Below are 13,488 nucleotides of genomic sequence, written 5' to 3'. Positions count from 1 at the left end.
GACCAGAGGACATTTTCTTTTCTGAACTGTCGCACCTCCTGCTTCAGATTATGATCTGCTGCGAGCTGATTGGTTGTTTTCATTCACCTGGTGAAATCATAGTGAACTCTGGAGGAGGAGCAGTCGTCAAAGACGATTTGGAGTTTATTTAAAAGTCCAACATCCGTTTGTCGTCAGTTTATCATCGCGTTAGACCTGACTTTGTTTTGTACGGACTCAGCGGAGGTTTGAGGTTTTATCAGATTTAAAGGACCTGATCGTCAAACAAACATTATATTTACATTCAGAGACAGAAACACAATAAAAAGCTTCAGATCGTGTGTTCAGTTTCTCAGTTCTTCTGTCATTCGCTCACATTTACATGATAAAGTCATGTATTCTTACAAAAATCTTGAGATGGAAGAGTTTTGTATCTAAAACAAGGAAAATATTCTAAGTGAAAAGAATCTCGTTAAAACAAGAAAAGTTTCTGAACTTTTCTTCTCGGTAACAGAAATTGTATAAAATACTTATAAAAAACCCGTGACCACAGACTGGCAGCACTTTGAACTCACTGTGCTGCATCAGCTGCTGTCACCCACCCCCACCCGCCACCACAGAGACGGACAGAGGTGGACAGAGGTCACCAGAGAGCGGCGGACTCCACATGATGCGGATCAAACCTATGATCTCTCACTCAACGATAGTCTCTACAGCTCCGGTCTCCTGGCCTCCGCTGTCTCCGGCTCTGTCTTCTTTCTGAGGTGAGACAGGACGGCGTCCCTGTAAAACACCTCCAGCAGGGACACTGTTTCCTCCCACATGTCTGGGTCAAAGATCACCGGGACGATTGCCGTCTCCTTCAGGGTGTAGACGACGAGGTCAGCCCGTTGCAGGCCCGTCACCGCCAGCTGACACTGGATCTGTGTGAAGTAACTGTGAGACGTCTTCAGACGGTAGATTGGGGACTGTGAAAGGAGGACAAGGAGAGGACATTATGAACAGGGAGAGGATAGGTGTGAGTACAATAAGGAGGAGACAAACCGCTCTGGACAGTAAAATGTAATAATTTTTTACCCCTCCGGGCTCCTGCCCATCCTCATCCTGTATTTCCAGACAGAAGGCAGAGTCGTCCCTGCAGGCGTCCTCCACCCGTCTCTCTCTGTGTTTGTAGGGACACTTCACCTCCAGGCAGAGCAGCTGTTGGCCGGTCTGTCTGTCCATCACAATGCCATCAGGACTCGCAGCCAACCAGGGCCGCTGAGCGTCAATGAACAGGCCGCAGTCCTGAACGAAGACCGGCCTTCCCAGGGCCTGACTCTTCAGTCTCTACAGAATGACATCATCATCAGAGCACTGATCAGATACTGAGCATGTCAGATCAGAACTCAGGAACCAGACCCTGGTCTCGGGGTTAGTGAGCTCGGTAAGAACTAGCAGAGCAGGCTGAACATCAGGTTGAACACTGCGTTGAACTGTACCTCGTACTTGCGGACGGCCTTGTCCTCCATCTTGATCCCCCAGCTCATGGCTCTCGTCTTAACACCTGGACCCTCACCTGTTGAATCAGAGTCAGCTTCATTGATAAAGAACCAGTTGAAAAAAATATCAGCCATGCTGTGGCAGGAGGGGTGTGACCCACCTGTGATAGCAGCCAGGTAGGAAGAGGGTGGGGTTTTGGCCTTGCCATGAACGAAGCGGCAGTGAGCGATGCGATGAACCACAGAGGCTGTGATCCGGTTCTTCCTCCAAGAAAACCAGTCTGGGTTGGTCCTCTGTCCACGGGTCAGAACCTCCACCTCCTCCACCATACGCCCGTCCATCTGGTAATCCAGATCCAGAGAAACCTGTTCCGGTCTAGGAGGGCTTCTGTTAGACAACTGATCTGGTTTTTGAGGAGGATCAGGGTCTGTTGCAGTCGTCTGAACCAGATTCTGATTAGTCTTCTTTACGGATGTTTGAGTGCTTTGTTTTTTGTTTTGTCCTTTATCTGGAGGTGGTCTCACAGCAGGAACGGGATCAGCCTGGGTAGTGCTGTCCCCATGCTGGCTCCCAGTCTGAGGAGGGTGCACAGCTCCAGGTGTGGTCTTTTTAGTTTTATTGGTTCTGGCTTTAGTGGTTTTGGCTCGTGCTCCATCTCCATGACTCTGAGTCTGGATAGTTGGATGGTACCTGACCTGAGGTATGATGGTGTTCTGGGTCTGACCGGTCGCTGTGGCCTCAGCTCCAGTTGCAGTCTTGCATCTTTGATTCTGCATTTTCATGTGGTCTATGTCAGAACAGAAACAGATTTAAAGACTAAGACAGACAGAAGGAGGGCTGCGGGTAATACTCAAATACTGATCCAGTTCGTTAGTGAGGCTTTTATTTTGAAAGCTGCGGCCGGACGTCTGTTGTTACTTAAGCCTCACAGAAAAAGTCCTGAGGTCCATTGAATCAGGAGGAATCAGGTGAGGCGACCTCTGTCCTGTTCGGTCTGCTCCGTTGCCTGACATACACTCTCCGGATGCTCTGACAGCCACAAGCCTCTCACCAAACTCCATTCAAAAAGTGGCAGAAAATACATTTGTTTGCGCTTTAGCAAAGAAAACGTGCCATTTTTGTCTCTTCGGACATGAGACGAATGGTTGGGACCTACTCTCTTGTTTGGCATCAAACACGTAAAAAGAGCAACGTTACTTAATAAACGTTCTTTGTTTTTGTAGTTGTTCCGTGTCGCCTTCCTCTAATGAAACACATCACAGCCAGTGAGTAAGCCTACAGGCAGACTCAAAGCTGTTACCGTGCTGCACGAAGGCCGAATACTTCGGACAGTAATCGTCTTTGGGGAAATATCTTCAGTGTTGTATTATAATCACGTTATAAGCGCAGACAACGAAGTAAACATTTAACTAACATTTTTTTGAATGAAGTTTGGCGCAAACTCTATAGGGCGTATTCACGCAGCTCGTTTCCAAAATTAAAATCGTGCGAGCAGCGGGTGTTCCGGTTTACGGCCGTTCACTTTGTCTGTCGCTGTTTCTGTAAAGGGACTGTCCGGGTTTAACTGACCGCCTGTTATGTCTGTAATCAGGCTCTAACACAGAGACGGAACAGATCTTACCTGCATGCACAGACGACTTGTCGGAGTGAAACCAGAAACGAAACTGAGCCTATTTAAACCGACTGTGACTCATCGTCCCATGACCCACGGCGCAGGCCCGAATATGTCCCGACGTGTCCCGCACACGGCTCAGCAGCACTTTGCCCTGAGTGTGTATTGATATTCTGCTAAGTCGATCGATTGATCCATTTGGACACGTTGGTTTTGTACCTTCATAATTTTATGGATCCGAACAGACGATGTGAGCGCGATTCAACATAAGTCTCTGTGACCAGGGCACCGCTGTGTTTGGGGACAAACAACCGGGTAAAGAGAGTTAAAACTTCTGAAAATCCCCGGAGGTCCTCCTCTGTTTATATATGTCAATGTTAGCAAACAGCAACCGGTATGTCAGGATGGCCGAGCGGTCTAAGGCGCTGCGTTCAGGTCGCAGTCTCCCCTGGAGGCGTGGGTTCGAATCCCACTTCTGACAATATCTTTTGATCCACATCAGCAGAGTCTGACACTGAGGGTTAAAACCTCGCCGATATTTTATTAAACACAAAGGAAACTGCCGTATCTTAGTCACATAGTTTGCAAAGAAATGACAGAACAACACCACGGGCTAAATAAAGCACAATAATCAATACACCGAATAAAGAATAATTGAGGCAAGTATTTGTTGGACTATATTTTCACTTATTCAGCTTTTTTGAATAAAATTAAACCCTCTTCATGTACAGATACCTGTGGAAGCTGGTGACACAGTCATTTTGTTTTCAGCCTGTTATCACAAAAAAAGTCACACAGTCATTTGTGCTGTTCATTGGTACAGTCTGATGTTTTGTTGTTTTTGTGTGTCAGCTGATTTCTACCTCTATGAGCCCTAAGTATTGTCTCACAGGTGAAGGTTTGTCCTTGTCTCCTGCAGCTGGTCATGTCGGTCTCTCAGGTCTCTCCTGGTCTGTTCCTCAGCGGCCTGGACGCGGCTCTGAACCTCAGTGTGTTGACCAGCAGGAAAATCACCCTCATCATTAACGCCAGTGGACTGGAAGATGTGTCCTACCCTCAGTTCGACGGCCTGCAGGTCCTCCATGTCCCCGTCCAGGATCAACCTCACGCTCCCCTGAGACAGTATTTCGACCCTGTGGCTGAAAGGATCAACCAGAACCAGACAGGGAGGACTCTGGTCCACTGCACTGCCGGCAGGAGCCGATCCCCTGCTCTGATAATGGCCTACCTGATGAGGTAAACCAGCACCCCCTACTGAAAGATTCTGTGTTTGGTCCCAGTTTGAGACCTCCAGTCTCTTCGAGGTCTCTTTGTGTCTGTGATTCAGGACAGTGAGGAGGTTCTGGTGTCTGAGATGGTTCAGGACTCTGAGGAGGTTCTGGTCTCTGTGTGTGCAGGTTTGAAGGTCTCAGCCTCCGTCAGGCTCATGAACAGGTTTTGGAGCAGCGACCCTTCATCAGACCCAACGCTGGTTTCTGGAGACAGTTGATGGACTACGAGAGGACTCTGTTCAGCAGGAACACGGTGAGGATGGTGCAGACGTCCAGCGGAGTTCTGCCTGAGGCTCTGCAGGATTCTGAGGACTCCAACACCACTGCGGCGTACTGTGTCAATGTTTGATGGACTGTGAACAAACTGAGTTTCTACTCAGAGACATTAAAGCTGCTCAGGTCCAAATCTTCCTGGAGACACAAAGTCGCCTTTTAGTTTTCCAGAGATTTTTTAATAAAGCATGTTTGTGTCAGAGAGAAACAACTTAAGGTTTGAAACCAACTTTTCAGGGACTTTAATGTAAAAACAGCTGAAAGGATGAAAATTTAACTATTACATCAATAAAAAAAGGAGGAAACGAAAAAATGTTAACTGTTCATGATTTAACACAGTAAAGGTACAATCCAAGAAGAAGCTGCCAAAGACTGGTGGATAAATGATCAAAAACTCCTTTAAGTGTTGTAATTCACTAACTGTGTTTAGATCGTTTCCTTTCTTACAGACTTCGCTGCAGATAAATAATCCATCCAGTCCAAACTGATGCTCTTACTGTTGTTGGCTTGTACCAGGTATTACAATGTATAATAGGTCAACACAGTGTCTCTGGAACTGATAGAAATGATGGACCAGAGCACCAAAGTGAGACCAGATCTCAGCTCTGAAGTCGGACCCAGAGGTGATCCGTCAGAAACAAGAGAACAAATCATGTAAAAAAAAAGACAAATCAAAGTTTATTGTGATGGTAGAAGGAAGATGAGCTGCACAGAGACCCATCAGGATCCACACTGGACTGGGATCAGACAGTTCAGTTCAGAAGTCCTGGATATAAAACTGCAGACAAGACAGGGACCTGACAGTGGTCGGAGCAGGACAAGTCCAGCAGGAGAACCAGGAATCACAGAGCCCAGAAAGCAGTCCTGGTCTGGGTCTTGAGTCTGGCCTCAGTATTGGAAGCTTCTCTTGGTCTGGATGTCATCGAGGATCTGCTGCAGCTCCTCGTCTTCAAACCGACCCTCCAGACTGGAAGCACACACACACATATTTTCCACACATGAATACACACATTCACCTGCTCTGATCATTGAAGGTCAAAGGTCGTTTGAGCCGCAACTTTAACTAATTACGAATCTACAGAGATGGGTTAATGAAAGTTCACCTAGAGGTGATCATCACTGCCGATCAATATGCTGATTATCATCAGATTATCTATAAAGTGTCACTGATCAATGAAAACGTCCATATCAGTGTCTCAGAGCTGGAGGTGACGTCTTCACATGTTTTATCATGATTCTGATCTGGTTTCTGTCTGTGTGCGATGTGGATGTGGAGGAGACGAACCTCGGGATCAGGGCCTTGGCCTCTTCAGCGGCTTCAGGGCACAGATTTGCTAAACTGGCCAACTCGAATTTATGAAGCTTCTTCTGCAGGAGGAGACTGAAGACACAGCAGAGAGAGAGAGAGCAGGGGGTTGTCAGATACAGATCAATCCACAAAGATCTGAGGATGTCGGGTTTGTGTGAAGACATCCAGGCAGGTAAGAAGTGAACCTGTACCTGCGTACGGCGGTGATGGTCTCCCGGTTCTTGAAGCGGCTGAATCGAGCCGTGTAGTTCAGAGTCTTCATGAAAACCTCTGACAGCTCCTGTTCGTCCTCGGCGCTCTCGTTCTGCTGTTTCCTGTGTTCCAGCAACATGTGGACCTCCGAGTTCAGCAGAGTCTCTGCGTTCTCGAACTCTGTGACAACAAAAGACACGCACAATAAAACAGCAGCAGGACCGAGACACTAAACCACCTCGATCAAAGCAACCAGGTGGAATCTGTGGGCAGGTAATCAGGTCTTGATCACAAACCACTATACTTAGACTGGTCTGTGAAAGCTGCCAAAGACTCTTTAAAACTCAGATTTGTGAAACTTTTGTTCTATTTGTGAAAAGCTTACTGACTCTTTTCACATGTAGACCACACTGGACCAGAAACCACTGGACCTGTCAAATCAGGAGAGTCCAAACCTTTATGGACCTGTAGTGGCCAAGACCTGATCCTTTGTGGTCTGGATGTGAATTCTCCCTTCGTGCTTTCAAAGCTGAAAACAAAGGTTTATCTGTCCGAGCATAAACTGCCTTCAGCTCCGCACAGACCGGTCACCGACCTTTGGGAAACAGCAGCTGCGAAGCGTCTTCTTCCACATCACCGACATGCGGAGGAGCCGCGCCGCCTCCCGCCGCCATGACCGTCACAACACCGGCTAACGAGCACCGGGCTCCGCGGAGACACGAGATGGCGCACGGTAACAACGGCAGCAGCCGATCGGTGGATCAAGCGCACACTCCCGGTAAGTCCCGGCAGTCCGAGGACCACCTCCGCGGGTCGGTGGAGATTTAACGGTCAAAACAACGGACGCAGGTTTCAGCTCGGCGCCTTTAGTCTCGCAAATCACAGAATTATTTCCGTGTCCCCCACGATCCACTTCCGCTTCCTGCCCCTTCTTCTTCGTCTTCTTCTTCGAGGTTGTGCGGCAGTTTCCGTCCTCGATGTCGCGTCACTGCCACCTTCTGTCTTACTCCACTCTACCACACTTTGTGTCCGTTTGCAATGCAAATCTGATTTCTTCCTGTCGACGGTTATCTTCGCCTTTATCAGCGTCTTTTTTTTTCCTGTTCTCCAGAAAAAACCCAACAGATTATCTTCTACAGTCACTGTCTTCTTCAGTCAGAGGCTCTTTCACCATCCACTTATTTGCTTTATGCTTTTTTTAAATTGACAAAACTAATATAACCACCACACATGAAAAGAGCTGGAAAATACGGTGTGCAAGTTTTTTATCGGGGTGGCCATTCATGGAAACTGCGGGAAGAAAAACAGGCTGCGTTGGCCGGGAATCGAACCCGGGTCAACTGCTTGGAAGGCAGCTATGCTAACCACTATACCACCAACGCGATGCATAATCTAACTCTTTAGTCCGCTTCAGGCACTGAGGTTTAGCGAATCGTCCCCGGGAATTTGGCAGGATATTGACAGCTGGAATGTCCACAGCCCTTTATGGAAGACCACGACCCGGGTGACTGAGGACTCACACACACATCTGAATACACATGGTGTTTTTAACGTGTTTATATTTATGGGCCTCCTCCGGCCGGTGGATGCTGGAGGCTGTTTGAGTCTGAGTGTTACAGGACCGAATAAACCAGGAATCAACTGAATCATCTTCATGTACACAGTATGAAACAGACTGAGCATGCGCTCAGACCAGTTCATGAGGTGGCGGGGAAATGTGAATACAAATATATCAAACAGAAACGCAATATGACCAAGACTTTCCCAACATAACCTGACTTTATGGTAGGACATGCATTTTAGTGTTCTACAGTATTTGTGTTGTTTATTTATATGTGTGCCTTAAAGCCGGGAGTCTCTGCAAAATTTCATTATGTATAATGACAATAAAGACTCTTGAATCTTGAATACACCATGTTGGTGAGAGTCAGGTATTTAGTGGTAAAGTTCCATTGTCCTAGGTACCCTGAACTACACACGGGCTCCGTGCATTTGCTGGACAACTCGGCGCGTTGTTCGAAAGATGGACGGAGCCTCAAACCGGGATTAAATCCTCTGGGCAGGTAAACAACCTGTGATTTTTAAAAAATGGACATGTTTTTTTTTTTTTTTTTTAAATAGAGCGGTGCTCTCTTCTCCTTGTTCATGAATTATTTTGTTCATGAATTATATATATGTATTTTAAAAAATGCTAGCCAGCCAACTTTAACTTTAGCTTCTAAGCTAGCTGGACTCACCTGAGGCAGGTGGATACTGAGAGGTAAAGAAAGAAAAAGAGAGAAACTGGTGGGAAACCTCGGCTCAGGTACCGTACCAGGTACGGTACCTAAACCGTTTCGTTTTAATGTCCACACTTTACAACTGGAGAACCAAATTTCATTTGCTGGTTTTCTAACGTCGTTCTTCGTCTGCTAACAGATGATCAACCAGGAAAGAGACCGTCCTTGAAGCCTGGGCCAGCCTTGAAGTCACCAAACTGTAAGTCCCTTTACGCTGTCCAGAAAATAACCCTGGACACCTGATGCTGATAGTACCTTTAGCAACTTATTTTCCTTACTACAGCTGTGACCTGAAACGTTAAGAGTCTATTGTTTATACACTGAATGTGCCTGCATGACTATTGCACATTGTTGTGTTGATGTGATGCACGTTGTTGCTGTATTGATAGGACGGGCAACTGCAGGCTGAGAGTTGAGGCTTTAACCCACTTCTCTCGTTGGTCAGTTTTAAAGCGGTGAGTTCACGTCTCCGTGTCTGAGATTTCATGGGCTGTGCAGCGTGCTTACTGTACCGGCTCATGGACCTGGTGCACACCTGTTCATCATGTGGGTCACGGCCTGCTCCTTGTTCAGCATCGGCATGATAAAATGACCTCAACCACAAAGGCCATTTAGTAGCCGTTCTGGTACTGTCTTCACTGCTGATGAAGAGCATGTAATGAGATCAAAAGCTCCAGAACCAGCTACTGAATGGACTTTGGTGAGATTATTCTGTTGGAGGCTACTTAATGGTGATAATGTCACTACTATCAGAGCATTCTCAGGTTATACTGTTCAGCTATTAAAGTTTGGACGTGTTGGACGTGGCAGTGTGACGTATGGTGGACAGAGAGTCAGTGGAGACTCTGCTGTTGGATTTCATCATCTCACAGTAATGAGCCTCAGCGGAGCTCCCCAGCATATTTCCACCTGTACCACAGCACAAGGCCGGACCCCCGGAGGCCAGAGTCTGTGTGGACACTTGGACACTGGAGGTGATAATGAGCTTCACTAACAGGCCAATTAGGGGAGGACAGGGAATCATAGGAGGACACACTGCTTTCACCATGGTTACTTGTGAAAACAGAGCAGCTCCAGGCCTTTGCATTGTGTGTTTAAGCTCCTGTTTTTCCTCAAGGACTTTGTAATTGCACACAGTGTCCGTTAAACATGAAGTCAGATTTGATCTTGTGTCGCTCACAGGAAGCCTGGTAATCTGCTGACTGTTTCTCTTTGAAGTCATTTGATTGACAACTGTTCATACAGAGGCTCTGGTCCAGGGGCACAGGGCCCCAATAGGCCCCTTCAGTAATACATCCATGATACGAAAATAATAATAATAACTTTATTTCTATAGCACTTTTCAAAACTTGGTTACAAAGTGCTTTACAGAATAAGAACAGACAATCAATAAAACAGCAAAAAAGAAAAAAAATTAAACAATAAACAATAAAAGCACAATAAAAGTAGGATAAGACACACGTTTAAAATCAGTCATATAAAACAATTTGGGCATTTCTACCCAAACGCCAATCTATAAAAGTGTGTTTTCAGTTTAGATTTAAAAATGACCACAGAGTTGGCCAACCTGATCTCCTCAGGTAGAGAATTCCAAAGCTTTGGAGCAATAACTGAAAAAGCCCGATCTCCTCTGGTGAGGAGTCTGGAGGAGGGCATGGCCAAAAGGGTCTGACCTGAGGAGCGCAGGCAGCGAACCGGAGCATAGGGAGAGAGAAGGTCACAGATGTAGGAGGGGGCAAGGCCATGAAGAGCTTTAAAAGTAATTAATAAAATTTTAAAATTAATTCTAAAACTAACTGGTAGCCAGTGAAGTGATGCTAAAATAGGTGTTATGTGCTCGTACCTCTTTGAGTCTGTTAAAAGTCTTGCTGCACTATTTTGAACCAGCTGAAGACGATTCAATGTTTTTTGACTCAGTCCTGTGTATAGAGAGTTACAATAATCTATTCGTGAGAAGATGAGAGCATGAATGACTTTATTAAGGTTAGCATATGACACAAATTGTTTAATTTTGGCAATATTGCGTATATGCAGGAAGCATGACTGCACCACCTTTGTTATATGTGTCTCAAAGTTAAAATCCGAATCTAAAATTACACCCAAGTTACGAGCAGAAGGCATAATTAGAGGTCTCAAATTTCCGAGGCTTTCTTTCAGGTTTTCTCTCGCATTCCTAGGCCCAAAAACTAAAATTTCTGATTTAGATTTATTTAACTTTAAGAAGTTTTGAGACATCCAGCTCTCCATATCCGAGAGGCAGTTAAAGATGTGGGTCAATGAATCTGGGTCATTGGCTGCAAGAGGGATGTACAGCTGTGTGTCATCAGCATAACAGTGAAATTGGATGTTGTGTCTTCTGATGATGTGGCCAAGTGGGAGCATGTATATTGAGAACAAGATTGGACCAAGAGTAGAACCTTGAGGAACTCCACAGGACAACAAGGCTGAAGAAGAAGCACACTGTCCGAGTACTACAGAGAATGGCCTTTCTAATAGGTAGGAGTTAAACCAGGAAAGTGCAGTGCCTCTTACGCCAACCCAGCTTTCCAGCCGCTGTAGTAAAATTCCGTGGTCAACTGTATCAAAAGCGGAACTTAAATCCAGCAGGATCAAAATTGAACAGGACCCATTGTCAGCGGCTAAAAGCAGGTCATTCATGACTTTAAGGAGGGCAGTCTCTGTACTGTGATGGCGACGGAAGCCTGATTGGAAAGTTTCAAAAATGTTGTTATTATTCATGTGTGCAATAAGCTGAGACGCAATTGACTTTTCTAAAAGTTTTGATAAGAAAGATAAATTCGAAATTGGTCTAAAGTTATTAAAATCTAGAGGGTCAAGTGTAGGCTTTTTAAGAAGTGGTCGCACTATGGCTTTTTTAAAACTGTTGGGACACACACCAGTAGACAATGAACAGTTAATAATGGAGAGAATATGAGGTCCAATTGTATCCAGAATCTGTTTTAAAAATCTTGTAGGCATCACATCCAGCTGACAAGTGGAGTTATTTGTTTGGTTAATGAGATGGTGTAACTCTGCTAGTGTTATTTGTTTAAATTGAGTTAGGTAGGAAGCAGGTTCAATCAGCGGGACAGTATTAGGTGAGGCTGGTGGGATGTGGAGCCTAATGTCTTCAGTTTTTTTCAAAAGGTGGTGAAGAAATTGCTCACACTTTGAAGCAGATATCTCAATAGGAGTACTTGGTGGAGGTCTGACTACAGAGTGGATTGTTTGAAAGAGTATTCTGGGATTGTTGCAGTTGTTGTTTATCAGATCGGATAAGTAGGAATTTCGTGCATCTTTTACTGCTTGTTGGTATGCATGCATTAGATGTTTGAGGTTTTCCAATGACACAGTGAGGTTATCCTTTTTCCATTTTCTTTCTGCTCTTCTGCATTGCGTTTTCAAGTTTCTAGTGTGTTCATTTAGCCAAGGTAAATATTTGTGCTTTGGTTGCTTGTTTTTGAATGGGGCAATTACATCTAGAATTGATGTACATGTATTGTTAAAGCCATCAAGTAGGGTGTCAACGGATACATTAGTTGTGTGACAGCTATTAGATGTCAGAAACATTCTAACAAAATTAGCAGATGCATTAGGTTTAAATGTCCGTGTGCGTATACTTAAATGAGGTGTGTCTAGCTCAGGAGTATATAGTTGCAACAAGCAAGTTACAGCTTTGTGGTCAGACACACTAAAATCCAGAGGTTGCACATTTCTAATAAGGTCGCAGGTTGATAGTACCAAGTCTAGTGTGTGTCCCTTGCAGTGAGTGGGAACGGTTACATGCTGTACAAGACTAAAAGATTCGACAAGATGAACAAAATTGGTGGTCAAACCAGAAGACATAGGGCAACAAACATGTATATTAAAATCGCCAAGGATGACAACCCTGTCATATCTGCTCATAATATTGGAGAGAAAATCAGAGAATTCATCAATGAAACTATTGACGCTCTTGGGGGGCCTGTAAATTAAAATGCATACTACTGGATGTCGGGCGCATATGCGAAAAACCAATGACTCAAACGTTGTAAAAGTGTCTGTTGGTAAATAGGAACATTTAAAACAATTTCTATAAATGACTGCAACTCCACCTCCACGGCCAGTGAGTCGGGGTTGGTTCAGACATAGGTAGTTGGGTGGGCATGTTTCAGACAGTGGAACGAAGTAACCAGGGCTTAGCCATGTTTCAGTTATGAATAGGAAATCTATGTCATTTTTTAAAATAAAATCCTGACATAGGAAGGATTTGTTGGCCAGAGACCTGATATTAATCAGGCAGAGATGAGCCATCGGGTTGGGGGACTGAGTTGAGGTCCTTACAGGAATCAGGTTATTTAGTCGAACTGAGTTGGATGAGTGAGATACTACATTTTGCCTTTTGGTGATTCTGGCTGGTATTATAGAAGGAGCAGAGAGAGTGGTAGTAGGGTTAGCCTTGGGCACACTGTCCTGATTTTCGCTCAGGTCTAATTTTGTTATACCATCGTCCGTGCTGTCAGACTTGCTTGTCATTGTGCCTGGGGTTTTGCAACGGTGCAGTGCACAGCTCGACAGACAGGGGGTGTACGCAGATTGATTGAGTGAAGATGGACCGATAGTGTGTTCCGGGAGTTCTGAAGGAGTGTGTGTTGTAAACAGTCAGTCACGTGTGGAGTTCTGCACAACGTGCTGTAGATTAGCCGCTAACAAGTCGCTGCCCTGTCGGTTTGGGTGAAGGCCGTCAGCACAATACAGTGAAGAGCGGCCCCAGAACAAGTTAAAATTATCTATTAGCTGCATGTGGTTCGACCTGCATGCAGACTGGAGCCATGTGTTGAGACCTAGTATCCTGCTAAACCGACCAACTCCACGGTTCAGAGTGGGGATGGGGCCGGAGATGAAGACAGATAATCCATTTTGATGGTAGGGTCGCAGAAGTTGAAAAAGTTCATTGAAATGTTTTTTCGTGACTTCGGACTGCCCGTGTGTTGTGTCATTAGTGCCAACATGCACTATTACTCTGTGGATTGTGGATGGGAGGGAATCAAGCAGAGGTGGAAGTTTACTTAGTAGGACTGGAACTGTGGCTCCAGGGATACAGTGTGTGAC

At 45.4% G+C, this 13,488-nt stretch overlaps 3 protein-coding genes and 2 non-coding genes across 6 annotated transcripts; 2 read left to right on the top strand and 3 right to left on the bottom strand.

The window, feature by feature from the left end:
- Window positions 1-360: 360 nt before the first annotated feature.
- On the bottom strand, window positions 361-3,198 carry LOC121187024. Its single transcript, XM_041046046.1, has 5 exons — window positions 3,083-3,198; window positions 1,622-2,248; window positions 1,461-1,537; window positions 1,057-1,308; window positions 361-947 (listed from the first exon to the last, which is right to left on the bottom strand). The coding sequence occupies exons 2-5, from the start codon at window positions 2,241-2,243 to the stop codon at window positions 690-692; spliced, it is 1,209 nt and encodes a 402-aa protein (XP_040901980.1). The 5' UTR covers window positions 2,244-2,248; window positions 3,083-3,198; the 3' UTR covers window positions 361-689.
- Window positions 3,199-3,312: 114 nt separating this feature from the next.
- LOC121187025 (dual specificity protein phosphatase 14) lies at window positions 3,313-4,998 on the top strand. Of its 2 annotated transcripts, none has more exons than XM_041046049.1 (3): window positions 3,313-3,388; window positions 3,993-4,309; window positions 4,471-4,998. In XM_041046049.1, exons 2-3 carry the CDS (start codon window positions 3,999-4,001, stop codon window positions 4,691-4,693), a joined length of 534 nt encoding a protein of 177 aa, XP_040901983.1. In that variant the 5' UTR covers window positions 3,313-3,388; window positions 3,993-3,998; the 3' UTR covers window positions 4,694-4,998. The 2 variants fall into 2 exon arrangements, with proteins under 2 accessions (XP_040901983.1, XP_040901982.1); XM_041046048.1 differs by having other exon boundaries at window positions 3,346-3,732.
- Window positions 3,472-3,554, top strand: trnal-cag. The gene has a single exon. It is a non-coding gene; the product is annotated as a tRNA-Leu (tRNA).
- On the bottom strand, window positions 4,973-7,042 carry polr2d (RNA polymerase II subunit D). The gene is made up of 4 exons (XM_041046050.1): window positions 6,714-7,042; window positions 6,118-6,298; window positions 5,903-5,998; window positions 4,973-5,584 (listed from the first exon to the last, which is right to left on the bottom strand). Exons 1-4 carry the CDS (start codon window positions 6,790-6,792, stop codon window positions 5,506-5,508), a joined length of 435 nt encoding a protein of 144 aa, XP_040901984.1. The 5' UTR covers window positions 6,793-7,042; the 3' UTR covers window positions 4,973-5,505.
- A 386-nt stretch (window positions 7,043-7,428) lies between these two features.
- trnag-ucc lies at window positions 7,429-7,500 on the bottom strand. The gene has a single exon. It is a non-coding gene; the product is annotated as a tRNA-Gly (tRNA).
- Window positions 7,501-13,488: the final 5,988 nt, after the last annotated feature.

Source organism: Toxotes jaculatrix, chromosome 9 (genome assembly GCF_017976425.1).
Source record: "Toxotes jaculatrix isolate fToxJac2 chromosome 9, fToxJac2.pri, whole genome shotgun sequence".
NCBI classification, from domain to species: Eukaryota; Metazoa; Chordata; class Actinopteri; family Toxotidae; genus Toxotes; species Toxotes jaculatrix.
Note: the sequence above shows the minus strand (reverse complement) of the source record. Positions and strands in the feature narration are given on the sequence as shown.